The sequence below is a fragment of the Schistocerca serialis genome, chromosome 9, assembly GCF_023864345.2.
Source record: "Schistocerca serialis cubense isolate TAMUIC-IGC-003099 chromosome 9, iqSchSeri2.2, whole genome shotgun sequence".
In the NCBI taxonomy this organism is placed as follows: Eukaryota; Metazoa; Arthropoda; class Insecta; order Orthoptera; family Acrididae; genus Schistocerca; species Schistocerca serialis.
Window position 1 is genome coordinate 139,969,309 of NC_064646.1, and position 14,818 is coordinate 139,984,126.

At 45.6% G+C, this 14,818-nt stretch overlaps 1 protein-coding gene across 1 annotated transcript in view; it reads right to left on the minus strand.

The window, feature by feature from the left end:
• Window positions 1-1,984: 1,984 nt before the first annotated feature.
• The window catches only part of LOC126418887 (UDP-glycosyltransferase UGT5-like), a 123,773-nt gene continuing 110,939 nt past the window's right edge, over window positions 1,985-14,818 (minus strand). The window contains exons 5-6 of the mRNA XM_050085894.1: window positions 14,547-14,766; window positions 1,985-2,908 (exon numbers count right to left, since the gene is read on the minus strand). Of these exons, the coding sequence (XP_049941851.1) occupies window positions 2,608-2,908; window positions 14,547-14,766 (521 nt within the window). The 3' untranslated portion in view covers window positions 1,985-2,607. The remainder of the gene's footprint in view (window positions 2,909-14,546; window positions 14,767-14,818) is intronic.

Here is a 14,818-nt window from a genome sequence, read left to right on the forward strand (position 1 = left end):
AAGCACTGCACAAATTGACAGTGCACCTTCTTTATGAGCCCACCTACTTAACGGTAAACTTAATAAGCAGTTGTGAAAAGTTTTTTATGGCTTCCTCCATACATGTTTAAACTCCCACAAATTGAAAGTTTCTAAATATATGGAAAAATAACATTTGATCACCTATATAGGTACATTTTGGGTCACAAATTCTTAAACTTTGCACCAGGTTGAAGTTATTACAGAAATACACTACTACATATAAATAAATAGCTAATCACATGTTTACAGCTATGGGCTGGAGATTTGTTTCTCTGCTTTCACGTACAGTGCAATGTGACTTGTTCCCCTCTGCACTTTTGAAGTACAGACAATGCAATTGGCACACTCCTAATCAAATGCAGAAATCCGGTTTTGAACTTGGAATCACGATCCGATGCAGAATTTAAATCGTTAAAAGAGTTCAGCTGAAGAGCAGAAGAGTGTCATCTCTGAATGTTAGGTCAGAATGAGTGTACAATAAAATAAAAATATTTCTTGAAATTTGACTGTAAACTTCTCAGTCCTGAACAATATCTGGTTGACACTAACACCTGTAGCTAGTGAATTTCCACCAAAATCACACTTCACTTAGTTAATTTCATGTTTTATGGATCATTTGCATGATATATCGTAATGGTATGGAACGAATAATTTTATATTTATATCTCACATTAATTTGTAAACATAGATACATGCTGAATTTAAAAAAAAATATACATATGTTAGTTAACTCCTGCCTACCATCTTTTACACATTACGATAACAGAAATTCTTCTACGGAACAGAAGGAGTTGTCAAGGAGAAACTTTTTCAGTTAGTTTTCAAATTTTACTTTGCTCTGTATCAAACGTTTTGTATCACTGGTTAAGTTTCCAAAAATTTTAGTTGCAGCGTTGTGTACCCCTTTTTGTGCTAAAGACAGCTTAGTGTGGAGTAATAAATTTAATTTTACCTTCTGGTGTCTGCAAGATGATTGTGTTCGTGCACCAATTCTTATAGCACGCTTTTAAGCAACGAAGACTTTCTTTCTTAATGACGATTGCACTAGAACATTTTTCCATATGACATTATTGATGAAAATATGCAAAATATACCTACTAACCGATTTCTCTCTTCCCAAGATGTGCAGTCATTCGAAGTGCAACTGTGGCTGAACCAAGTTGTTTTAAGTGTTCCAAAATGCGCTTTTTCCTAATTTAAATTTTCATCAATATTAGCACTTAGGTTTTTTCAGTTTTAGCGTATTTCTTCTTCCTTATCACATGTTACTCTTGAGACTGATGTAGTACCCCTAGATGTGCAGAAGTGAATATGTTGTGTCTTAAAATTGAGGTTGAGACCATTCACAAAAAACAAGTCCATGATGCTTTTAAGAACATTGTTCACCATTTATTCCCTTTCTGTAGGGATGCTTGGAATAAACTATGCCGTATTTATGTTTTGTGGATTGCCTGAGAATGTGACTCCGCACAATATTATGATACAACTACACACGACGTGTTTGACCTCTTTATTTCCACACACGGACTCATACTGCAAAATTGAGTACAGAATGCATAAGAGAGCAAAAGTAATAACTGGTTTACACACTGTGGTGTTATACAAAATGATTCACACTTCTCAAGTCTCAAACATTTGCACTTCGTAACATACAATAATTTACAATAATACTCACTCCACTTTGACATTAGCAAACATTCTGACTGCTCAGTACATAGGGTAGTTTTTGTAGCATAATACTTCTGTATTGCAGTAATGAAACATACTAAACAAGTTGAGTATTCACTTGTAATAATAATTACAAAATGCTTTCGCAGCTTTTGATAGAGGGAGACAAAGGAGAGAAGGTAATATAAGAACTTTGATGATCGGTCTTTGGAAAGAGTTATGACAACGGACTCAAAAATGTGAACAACGCAGTGTGAGTACATAATGGGTAAAGAGGAAAAATGGGAACCACACAGGGATACAGCTGCAAACAATGTAGAAGAAAGACGGAATGAAATGCTATGTTACAAGGGTTGTGTAGACTACGATGATGGGGGGAAAGAGGCACTACGAATTGGTATCTTCGCTGGCTGTGGAAACTTAACTCGTCCGTCATACTTTATGAAGTGGGGCAATTCACTGGTATATTTATGACCAACAAATTTTTTTCTTATATTTACCTTTAGTGCGCACTTTCACTGGTCAGTAAATCTAGAAATTTTAATGGGACACCACTTCACTGAAGACGCCAATAACTAAGTGCTCGGAATAAGGCGTGTATTCAGTCCTTATCAGTAATCAGGACAAACTTTAAAAAGTGAAAGAGACATCTGAAAGAGAGAAGATATGGAGATAAAAGGAGAAATAGCCGAGGAATCCGAAAGAAGAGGAAAGAAAGGCATTGGAAACAGCAAAATAGGTCGACCAAGAAAAAATAAGAGACTTTCTTGAACAACAGGCAATGAAAATTAGCGAATGAGAGGAGGAGGAGACAAGGGACGCTTAGAAATGAAATGAGAAGATTCAACGATGTAAGAGAATACCACTTTTCAAGGACTGAGATATCACTTGTGCTTTTGATGGGAAGGATGTGAGAAATTAGTCCCTTTTTTTAGAACTTTTTGCCTTCGTCTTTTTCGGGACTGGCTTCCGAAATAACCTCAGGAGATACCTCAGTACCAGAAGCAGTGCTACCAACACACCGACGAAAACGAGCACAATGAAGGCGATGACGTCGAGAAGCAGGTACTGGTACCAGGTGAGGTCCAGGGCCGCCGAGCGCAGGTGGGGGGCCCCTCTGTGCCTCAGCACGTACTCTACCCAGTAGGCGGCTTCCTCCTTCAGCGGCCTCGGGTTGTCTCGCAATACTCGAGAGCGTTGCTGTGCCGTTTCTCGGTAACTGGAAAGTAAGAATTATTGTGTGAGCTTAGTCAGTGCTAAGGCAGTAACAGGTAGGTTTCTCGTATTCAGAGCTGTGTATGAGTGTAGCAATTCTACTGGTTTCTATAGCCACATCGGCAAACTGCAATACAGTGTTGAGACACTGCACTGACTATCAACAGCCACATTCCGTTAAGAATGAACGCGCAAATTGAGATCATGGTTCCTCATCAGCTGTACAATATTTCAGAACAAATGAAAATTTCTGTCAGACTGGAACTCGAACCCAGATAGCCCGCTTGTCGTGAGTGGTCGCCTTAATCACTTTGGCTAGCCGAGCATGCTTCCAGGAGAGAACAAAATCCCTATTTGTCCTATTGTCTGCTCTCCATTGTGCTCGCACTATCTACATCCATACTCCGCAAGCCACCTGACGGTGTGTGGCGGAGGGTACTTTGAGTGCCTCTATCGGTTCTCCCTTCTATTTCAGTCTCGTATTGTTCGTGGTAAGAAAGATTGTCGGTATTGCTCTGTGTGGGCTCTAATCTCTCTGATTTTATCCTCATGGTCTCTTCGCGAGATGTACGTAGGAGGGAGCAATATACTGCTTGACTCCTCGGTGAAGGTATGTTCTCTAAACTTCAACAAAAGCCCGTACCGAGCTACTGAGCGTCTCTCCTGCAAAGTCTTCCACTGGAGTTTATCTACCATCTCCGTAACGCTTTCGCGATTACTAAATGATCCTGTAACGAAGCGCGCTGCTCTCCGTTGGATCTTCTCTATCTCTTCTATCAACCCTATCTGGTACGGATCCCACACTGCTGAGCAGTATTCAAGCAGTGGGCGAACAAGTGTAACGTAACCTACTCAGATTATTAAAGTCATGTGATGGTGATATGCATATACAGGATGTAAATTTTAAGTTGATAATCTTGGGGGACATCTGCTGCTGCTGCTAAAAGTAGTCCACCATCCCAGCCCCCTGGCGTTGGGGCGGGAGGCAACTTTAAAATTTCAAATGGGAACCCTCATTTTTTATTGCAGAACCAGATTCTACATAAACTATGTACATTTTGTCTTAAACATTTCTTTTGATTCATGTTAGTTGGCACTGTAATTCAAGAAAATCCATGTTCTAATTTTTGCGTGGAAAATGGTCACGGACAAATAAAAAATACTTTTTTACTTCGTAAATTTTGATTCGCTAAAACTAAAACTGTCCCTCTCTCCCCATAGGGCGCTGTTTGAGAGAGAGGAATTAGTGTTTTACAAACAAGACTTATCCGAATCTGCGGAAATAATTTTTGGCTCAACATTTGTAAAACTCTAATCCCACTCTCTCAAACCCCATCCTATGGGGAGACTGCGAGAGTTTTAGTTTTAGCGAATCAAAATTTACGACGTAAATAAGTATTTTTTATTTATCCGTAACCATTTTTCACGCAAAAATGAGAACATGGATTTTCTTGAATTACAGCGCCAACTACCAAGTAACAAAACAAATGTGTAAGAGAAAATGTACATATTTTTTATGTAGAATCTGATTCTGCAATAAAAAAATGGGGGTTCCCATTTGAAATTTTGAAGTTCCCTCCCGCCTCAACCCCAGGGGGCTGGGGTGGTGGTCTAATTTTAGCACCAACTGATGTTCCCCTCGAAAATAATCAACTTTGTATCCTACACATTTTTTCGTGTCAAGCTTGTTTTCCGAGTTATTCTGGTTCGTCACTTCAAATTTACACCCTATATACAGATGGCGGTAGTTCCGCTTACGCAGGGTATAAAAGGGTAGTGCATTGACAGAGCTTGTCGTTTAAGCTTAGGTGACTCGTATGAGATGGTTTCCGATGTGATTATGGCCGCACGAAGGGGATTAACAGACTTTGAACGCGGATCTACAACGTCAAGAGTCTGTCGAGAAAACAAAATCTCAGTCATTATCTCTCACCATGGACAACGCAGTGGCCGATGCTCTTAAATTAACGACCGAGAGAAGCGGCGTTTGTGTACAGTTGTTACTGCTAGCAGACAAACAACACTGCGTGAAACAACCGCGGAAGTCGGTGTGGAACGTACGATGTACGTATCCTCTAGGACAGTGCAGCGAAATTTTGCTTTAATGAGCTATGGCAGCAGACGACCGACGCGAGTGCCTTTGCTAACAGCACCTCTCCTGGGCTCGTGGACCACGTCGGCTGTACCCTAGACGACCAGGAAACGGTTGTGTAGTCAGCTGAGTCCTGATATCAGCTGAGAGAAGGGCTCGAGTGCGGCGGAGACCCCACGAAGCCACGGATCCAAGTCGTCAACAAGGCACTGTGAAAGCTCCATGATGGTGTGGACCGTGGCCATATGGGATGGACTGGATCTCTGGTACACCTGATCATTGGCTGGGAATAGTTGCGTTCGGCCACTTGAAAGCTATTTGCAGCCATTCACGGACTTCATGTTCCCAAACAACGATGTAATTATTATGGATGACAATGCGCCATGCAACCGCGCCACAGTTGTTCGCCATTTGCTTGAACATTCCGAACAGTTCGAACGAATGATTTGGCCAACCAGAACACCCGACACGAATCCCATCGAACATTTATGGGACATAATCGAGAGACCAGTTCATGCACAAAATCCTGCAACGACATCACTTTCGCAATTATGGATGTCTACAGAGGCAGCATGACTTCGTATTTCTGCAGAGGAAGGACTTCCAACGGCTTGTTGAGCCCATGACACGTCGAGCTGCTTCACTACGCCACGCTAAAGGAGGTCCAACACGATACTGAGGGGTCTCCCCCGGCGTTTGTCCTCTCAGGGCAGTGCGAGCACAAGGGAGAGCAGACACCAGGACAAACGAAGGTTTAAGTCGCTGCTGGAAAATGGTTCAAATGGCTCTGACAAGGGAACCTCCCCATCGCACCCCCCTCAGATTTAGTTATAAGTTGGCACAGTGGATAGGCCTTGAAAAACTGAACACAGATCAATCGAGAAAACAGGAAGAAGTTGTGTGGAACTATGAAAAAATAAGCAAAATATACAAACTGAGTAGTCCATGCCCAAGATAGGCAACATCATGGACAGTGTTGGGTCAGGATCGCCGTGGTCCTGTGGTTAGCGCGAACAGCTGGGGAGTGAGAGGTCCTTGGTTCAAGTCTTCCCTCGAGTGATAATCTTAATTTTTTATTTTCAGTTTATGTGACAAACTCTTATGTTTTCATCACTTTTTTGGGAGTGATTATCACATCCACAAGAAAACCTAAATCGGGCAACGTAGAAGAATCTTTTTATCCATTCGCCAAGTGTATAAGTTAAGTGGGTCGACAACATATTCCTGTCATGTGACGCACATGCCGTCACCAGTGTCGTATAGAATATATCAGACGTGTTTTCCTGTGGAGGAATCGGTTGACCTATGACCTTGCGATCAAGTGTTTTCGGTTCCCATTGGAGAGGCACGTCCTTTCGTCTACTAATCGCACGTTTTTGCGGTGCGGTCGCAAAACACAGAAACTAAACTTATTACAGTGAACAGTAAACTTATTACAATGAACAGAGACGTCAATGATCGAACGGACAGATCATAACTATGCGAAAATAAAAAAATAAACTTTTCACTTGAGGGAAGACTTGAACCAAGGACCTCTCCTTCCGCAGCTGCTGACGCTAACCACGATACCACAGCGCTCCTGCGCTAACATTATCCTTGATGTTACATATCTTGGGCAAGGACTACTCAGTTTGTATATTTTGCTTATTTTTTTCATAGTTTCACACAACTTCTTCCTGTTTTCTCGATAGATCTGTGTTCAGTTTTTCAAGGCCGATCCACTGTGCCAACTTATAACTAAATCTGAGGGGGGTGCGATGGGGAGGTTCCCTTGTGAGCACTATGGAACTTAACTGCTGAGGTCATAAGTCCCCTAGAACTTAGAACTACTTAAACCTAACTAACCTAAGGACATCACACACATCCATGCCCGAGGCAGGATTCAAACCTGCGACCGTAGCGGTCGCGCGGTTCCAGACTGAAGCGCCTAGAACCGCTCGGCCACCCCGGCCGGCTCGGTGCTGGAAGCGTGAGCAGACAGCCGAAGTGGTTAAGGCGACGGCTTGCGACAATCGGGAAATCTGCGTTCGAGTCACGGTGTGGCACAAATTTTCATTTGTTCTGAAATATTCCACAGCTGATGAGGTTCCATAATTTAAATCTGCAAGTCCATTGTCCGATGGGTAAAGATAATCTGCTACGTTCTGGGGAGAACATTGCGACTCTGACAGCTTCGAACATAACCGTCCAACATCAATATACACTAACGCTTAAAAAGAAAGGAAAGGATGTGACAAAATGAAAAGGTAAGAAATCACTCTAAACCGATTTGTTCCTGACGGACACTACAGCACTAATAAAGTTCATTAAGGACAGAAACATTCCCAGTCGAGCTGTTCATCTCTTAAAAAATGCTATATTGTGCACTCGTTAGTAGTTTCAGTGTTAGGTCACCTCAAAGAGAACGTTGCTGTTATGTTGATGTACCTAGCATCGAGACTGATCAGTAGCGCAGAATAGTCTTTATTCCAGTTCCACAGACCGAGTGGGTATGTTTCAGTCTTTCACTGCCTGTAAATGAGTCGGGAAATTTACTCCCAAACCAGAGTTTTGTTGCCCGAATAGGAAATATCTATCCTCTGTTTCGGATAAGTAAGTGATTCAAGGTTACTATGAAAATCATTGCCTCATGGCTACATCGTAGTATATGAAAATTTATATCCCGTTGAAAATTGAAACTGGATAATTCTGGTTTTCACGAGCAATCGCCTTGTTTATTGCAGTTTCAATCCGAAGAAGTCTACCCATTGAAAATCTCCTTATCTCTGCATAAATATTGCAACGTAGGATTCATTTAAATGTGCTTATTATAGTAAGCCTTGAGTCACCCGCTACGTTTGTACTGAGCACAAGCGCCATATAAAACAAACTGAGCTTGACAAGTCGGCCATAGCAGAGCATTGCCTAGAAAACGGACATAAAATACAGTTCGAAAATACAAAAGTGTTGGTTCATGCATCTACATACTGGGACTCCGTTGTAAAGAAAGGGGCCGAGATTCGTTTAAACAACAACCATTTCAACAGAGACCAGGGGTACACACTCAGCAGGGTATGGGGGCGGTCGTTGGACATCGAAAGAAGGCAAAGACAGATGCGCGACGCGGGAGCGGCAGTTTCAAACGTGGCGCCTGCCCCTGGCGCCACCTGACGTCACCGGTGCTGCCACGGGCAATATCTCCGCTAGCTGCCCGGGTCGACTTACACGCACGCGCCACAGTAGGTCTATATGATTGGCTGCTGCTGATGTCATCACGCCTATATAAGCGAGAAACGGTAGCAGCCCCCCTACTCCAACAATCAGGCCCATTTCACCTTCTCCCGCCTTGACACCCTCGTCTAAATCCCTGTCATGGCGCGACAGCAACGTATCCTTTTCAACAATATCCGCTCCCTTTCCGCCAACAAGAACCTCTTCCTGCACACCCTTGCCACCCACCGCATGGATGCCTTCCTCCTCAATGAAACCTTCCTCCAACCCCACCACTCCATCCACACCTCACCCTATCTCCTCCACCGCTCCGATAATCCCCTCCCAATTGCGCGTAGCGGAGTTGCCATTGGTCACCACCGCCAGATCCCCGTTCGGCTCCAACCTCTCCTTCCCGACCCCACCGAACACCTGATCCTTAGTCTCTTCTTCCCCGGCCTTACCGTTACCTGCGCCACCATCTATGTCCGCCCTAACGCTCCTATTCCCTTCGACTTCCTCTCCCACATTGATCGTACCTTCTCCTCCTACGTGATCGCCGCCGACCTCAACATTCATAGTCGTTCCGCCGCCCAATTACGGCGGTGGCATCGGTTCCTCTCCTCCCTTCAAGGCGACCTCATCCCCATCCCCCAGCACACCTGTCCCGAATCCAACTCCACTCCTGATGTTATCCTCTCCTCCCCCAACCTCCTTGGCCGCATAACGGTGGATGTCCTGGAGCCTATTGGTAGCGACCATCTCCCTGTCCTCCTCACCATTTCAGATGGTCGTCGCCCCCGCCCCGACCCTCGTAATGACCCTACCCCTAAGTGTATCCATGACTATTCCCATGCCGACTGGAATGCCTACCGGGATACCCTTTCCACCCAGGTCGATAGCCACCCCTTCACCTACCACCACCCTGACGATGTCACCCATGCCGCCTCCTTTCTCCAGCAGACCTTGTCTGAGGCCGTGGAGGCCCACGTCCCTACTGTCGCCATCCACCCCCACCGTCCTACCTTACCCCCACAGGCCATCCTCCTCCTCCGTGAATCCCGTCGTCTCTACCGTGCCTGCCTCCGCACGCGTGACCCGGACACACTACGACGCCACCGGCAACTCCAGTGACACATTCGTAATTTGCTCGCGGCCAAGAAACGCCGGGACTGGCGACAGACATGCACCCATTTAAATGCTACCTTACCAATCAACTAGTCCAAGTTCTGATCGACCTTCCGTCGCCTTACCGGAACTAAACCCTCCCCCTATTATCCTCTTCTCCATGATGATCACCCTTTCCCTGACACCCTTAGTAAGGCCAATCACTTTGCCTCCTACCTGTCTGATGTGTTTTCCATCCCTGCTGATCCCCAGTTCGATTACTCCCTTTTCCCGGATATCCGCGATCGAACTGACACCTCTGTCCCTCCCCTCGCTCCTGGTTTCCAGTACTTGGACAACATTGCACACACGGAACACAATGCCCCTATCACTACACAGGATCTCATTGATACACTCCGCAGAAAACGCAACACCTCTCCTGGTCACGATCGTGTCACCTACCATCACCTTTGTGAAGCTCCTGTCTCTTTCCTCTCCACCCTGGCCACGCTCTACAATGTAGTCCTGTCCACCGGTTACTACCCCGACCTGTGGAAAACCTCCCGTATCCTGATGTTCCTTAAACCTGCAAACTGCCGTCCGCAACTCCTCCTACCGTCCCATCAGCCTTAACTCAGTCTTCAGCAAGGTCCTGGAATCTATCCTCACCCGACGCATCCACCAGCATCTCCGCCAGCACCGCCTCCTTCCCATTACCCAGTGTGGCTTTCGGCCGTCCTTCTCTTCCGACAACTTTCTCCTTCACCTCACTCATCTCCTTTCCGAACAGCTTAATTCCCGTCGCTCCGCAATCTTCCTCTCCCTGGACCTCGAACGTGCATATGACTGTGTATGGCATTCCGGTCTCCTCTTCAAACTCCAAACCTTCGCCCTTCCCATTAACTACGTCCGTCTGATCGGCTCCTTTCTCTCCCGCCGTCCTTCCTATGTCACCATCCATAACACGGATTCCCACACCTTTTTCCCCTCTGCCGGTGTGCCCCAAGGCTCCGTCCTCTCCCCCCTTCTGTACTATTTGTACATGGCGGACATGCCGCCGCCGTCAGCCCCCGTCCACCTTCTCCAGTTTGCCGATGACACCGCCTCCCTTGCCCTTGCCCCCAGCCTACAGCGCTCCCAACACCTTCTCCAATCCCATCTTGACCGGTTCACCGCTTGGTGCAACCAGTGGTTGCTCAAGGTCAATCCCTCCAAAACCCAGGTGATCATTGTAGGCAAAACCACCCCTTCCTTCCGCCTCCTTGATTTCTATCTCACCATCTATGGCCGTCCTATCGCCCTCACTCCCACCCTTAAGTACCTTGGCGTCACCCTCGACCGTCGCCTCTCCTGGACTCCCCACCTCCGGACAATCCAAGCCAAGGCACGCTCCCGACTCAGTCTCCTCAAGCTCCTCTCCGGCCGTACGTGGGGTCAGGACCCCTCCACCATCCTCCACACCTATAAGTCCCTCATCCACCCTACCCTTTGTTAAGCCCATCTGGCTTGGATCTCCGCCCCCCCTACCTTTTATAAATCCCTCCAAATCCTTGAACGTCATGCTCTCCGCCTCGCCTATCGCATCCGTCTCCCCTCCCCCACGCGGATCCTGTACGATCTCATCCCCTTCCCCCACCTCCTCCTTTTCCTTGAAAGGATACGGATCCTGTACACCTCCCGCAAACTCGATCATCCTCGCCCGCTCGTCTCCCCGATCCTCTCCCACCCCCACCCGCTGCCGTGCCTGTATTCGCACATCCCACCCGGTCTCCATCTCTCCACCCTCCTTACCCTCTCCCAAGGTGGCTTCCGCCAGCTCCCCCTCCCTGATGATGCCCTCCTCCCCTCCATCTACCCCTCCTACCAACTTTGATCCTCCCGCCCTCCTCCTGTGCCTGCTCCTCTGGGCACCCTCCCTCCCTTTCTCTCCCTTTTCCCTCCCTCCTCGTTTTCTCCCCCCTCCTCCCCCGGGCCTCCCCTCCTCTGTCCCTCGCCTCCTGCCCCCGTCTCCTCAGCCATTGGCATCCTTTTTCTCCCCTCCACCCCACCTCACCCCTGTTCCCCTCTTGGCAGGTCCCCGGACTTGCACACGCTAAGTGGACATTCGTGCGCCGGAGATCACCGCTATAAGTGTTTCGTGTGTGCCGTCTTGTTTAGTGTTCAGTGTTCACCGTCACACTCCATCGTTCACCAGTGCCATCGTCTTCTTCAGTGTTTGTGCGTCGCATCAACAGTTTGCAGTATGGATTATCGTCGCGTGTGAACGGCTCCGTGTTTGTCTTTATGTGTCTACTGTTTTATTGCTCACCGTTCTGTAACTTATGTGTCTTCTCAGTGTTTCTTCTCTTTGTGTATCCTCTGGCTGAAGAGCGGCGTAGAATGCTGCTGACAGCCTGCCTGTTGTACAGGTTTAAAATAACAATAAAGAAAAAAAAAAAATAGCAGCCCCGGCAGTCAGTGAACTGACGACGGTGGCGGAGGCGGTCATCGAAAGCTCGAGGATTTTATTCGAAAACCGAGAACCTTTTATTCAAACTACGCAAAGACTGTGCATGAAGTAACCTGGCTCTTAACTGCAGAGATGGGGTGCTGTGGGAGGGGACAATAGTTGTGGTGGAGGGTATGCTCCCAGAGGCCACAGCACTGAGTGGAGATGAAAAGCTGTAGACTAAGCATATGCAGAACTTCTAAGCCGCAGCCACAAAGACAGCAAACGATTGTATTAATAGTTTATGCCAGTACGACCAATAACTCAGTACTCCCGAAGTACAGAGCCGAATAAGGAATTCAGCACACAAACAACTGAACTGGCCGTTTCTAATGGGCTAACCACACTCCTGAAGAGACCATAGCAAACCTTCGGAAGGAAGGATCGCACAGCGTTGAGAACGAGTATTCCTTTCTTTGGGGCATGTTATTTTGTAAGGGTTCTATCCAAGGCGTGTTGATGATGGCTGAAATTCACTCTGAAGACCTGTTTCAGGAAGGCCAGCACCTTCAATGACTGTTCGCTATATGGAGACTGCTCTACTCGCTGTCAACATCTACCCTGAAAGCTAAAAAAAATCTCAATGAATCCATGAAACGTGATGGTCACATAATATATTAGATGCCATTAATTACGCCATCTCTGCTGTTTCCGAGTTGCTTTATGAATGCAGAAATTGCCCTCATGTCTTGAGACGTAGAGGGAAAGGGATTGCAGTGGAACTATATCCGTATATTCCAGCATATCGTACTGTATATTATGGTAACCAAAATGAAACTCCCATAAATATCTTCAACATTTCGTAGCCCTGTCATCAACTGCATAAATATTAATTTTAATTTGAATAATCAACAGCCTCAGTTGCATCGTTTACCTAGAATTTACCTAGGTCTCAGTAGGGGTAACCCAACCTTCTTCTGAATAACAGAAACTACCGTCTTTCCATTGTAGACATCGTCAAGCTAAAACTACAAATGCTTACAACGCATGAACGTCCTATTGACTTGATTCTAGACCATTTCAGGTCAAATATACTAACCTCGAATAATGACCATCTATTTTATATGGCCCGTATTGCCGTTTGTTACAGATTAGGTATAGACTTACTCATAAGTTCAATCATGTCCATTTGTGTGTTAAGTCAATAGGACGTTCATGCGTTGTAAGCATAGATAAGCAAGTGCATAACAATTACGCCTTAAAATTTTCTAGACCTAGTCGTAATAATGACGATGTTGGCTTTATATTATCCTTCCCACTCCTAAGTTCTTTTTAGGTGATTAAACTTCGTGCTTAAGCACAAAAATTTTCTAGATAGGCCATACTTTGTAAGCACATGATTTCTTCCTCATAATATGACCAACGAATACTTCATAAATGTTAAGACAGTCGATCTACGTACGTTCTTCACAGGTTAACATATACGCCCTTTTCCTCAGTTATACCTATTATTTCACTTTACTAGTAAATTCAAGGTCAGGAGTTAAGTTCGCGCCTTGTCACAACAAGTAACTATCAAACAGTTTATGCGCAGGCGCGAGGTATTGTGTCCGCCTAGGCGGGCCTCATGACGCTACGGTCAGTTCCAGTACAGCACTAGTGGCTGCCGCATCGCGGTCGCGAAGTGGGGCCGAGGCAGTTCCACATAAGTTTTATAGTCTGACGATAATTTATGGAATTGTAGTTTTAGCTTGACGATGTCCACTATGTCCAAACGGTAGTTACTGTTATTCTGAAGAAGGTTGTGTTATCCCGACTGAAACCTAGGTAAATTCTGGGTAAACGGTGCAACTGAGGCTGTTAATTATTTAAACTAAGTCCCATAAATGCCGTACAAAAAACCACACAATATGTTACGGTTGCTGAACATACCGTACTGACGAGGTTTCCTGATGTATAGTGGCACACGGCCGGCCACGGTGGCCGTGCGGTTCTAGGCGCTTCAGTCCGGAACCGCGCGACTGCTACGGTCGCAGGTTCGAATCCTACCTCGGGCATGGATGTGTGTGATGTCCTTACGTTAGTTAGGTTTAAGTAGTTCTAAGTTCTAGGGGACTGATGACCTCAGATGTTAAGTCCCATAGTGCTCAGAGCCATTTGAACCAATGGCACACATTCTGGATGTCCCGAATCAGACTCATCAGAAAAAAATGAAAAAATGAGGATCGAGATGTCGCCGATATCATTTATTCAGAAATGAACACACGCATGTTGGTCTGGAAGCTTTCACTCACGCACAGTAGAAAAGTTGTAAGGATGAAGCTGCAGGTTTTTTTTGAAAATTTTCTAAGACTAACCTCTTCAAGTGCCACATGCAAATCTGAAGAATGAAGGTAGATCCAGATACATCTACGACTTCTTGAATTTTTTAAAAATTTTTGTGAAATTTATAGGTGGACTTCGCAATGCAACACTCAGTGGAGTGTAGATCCTCTGCAGCTTATATCTGTCTTGTGCAACATTTCCTAGTGATCAGATTCGTTTCAGACTATAGCTCATGACCATATTATTGTTTATATTACGTTGTCAGTGCAACACTCAAATACTGTTAAGGCCTTTTTTGCACTTGGTCAGACTATATATACTTCCGACATCTGATGTCTTTGGCAATTAAATTCTGTGTTTACGATACGTGATGTCCGTTATGACCCTGAATTATTTAACCACAAAATACTTCACTAAGTAAGCATTTTTATGCTAATCGCAGAAAAATGCAAGCTGAGGATTTAGAATGTGGAATTAAATTGCAAAGAACGACATCCATACCTTGGCACTTCCAAGACTTCTTTTATAGCCCAAGTGAGTGATTCCACGGACACGTTTGAGATTGGTATTTTGATTCCAAGTCCGATCCACTCCACGCGGTTCATGTTGCAGTTCTGGTCTCCAAACGCAGGGAATCCTATCAGTGGAACGCCGTGGTACAGCGCCTCTTGAATGCTGTTGATGCCGCCGTGCGTCATGAACAACCGTACGTTCTTATGTGCTGCAAGACAAGAGCATAGATTAAGTACAAGAATCTAAACGTTACTAAACGA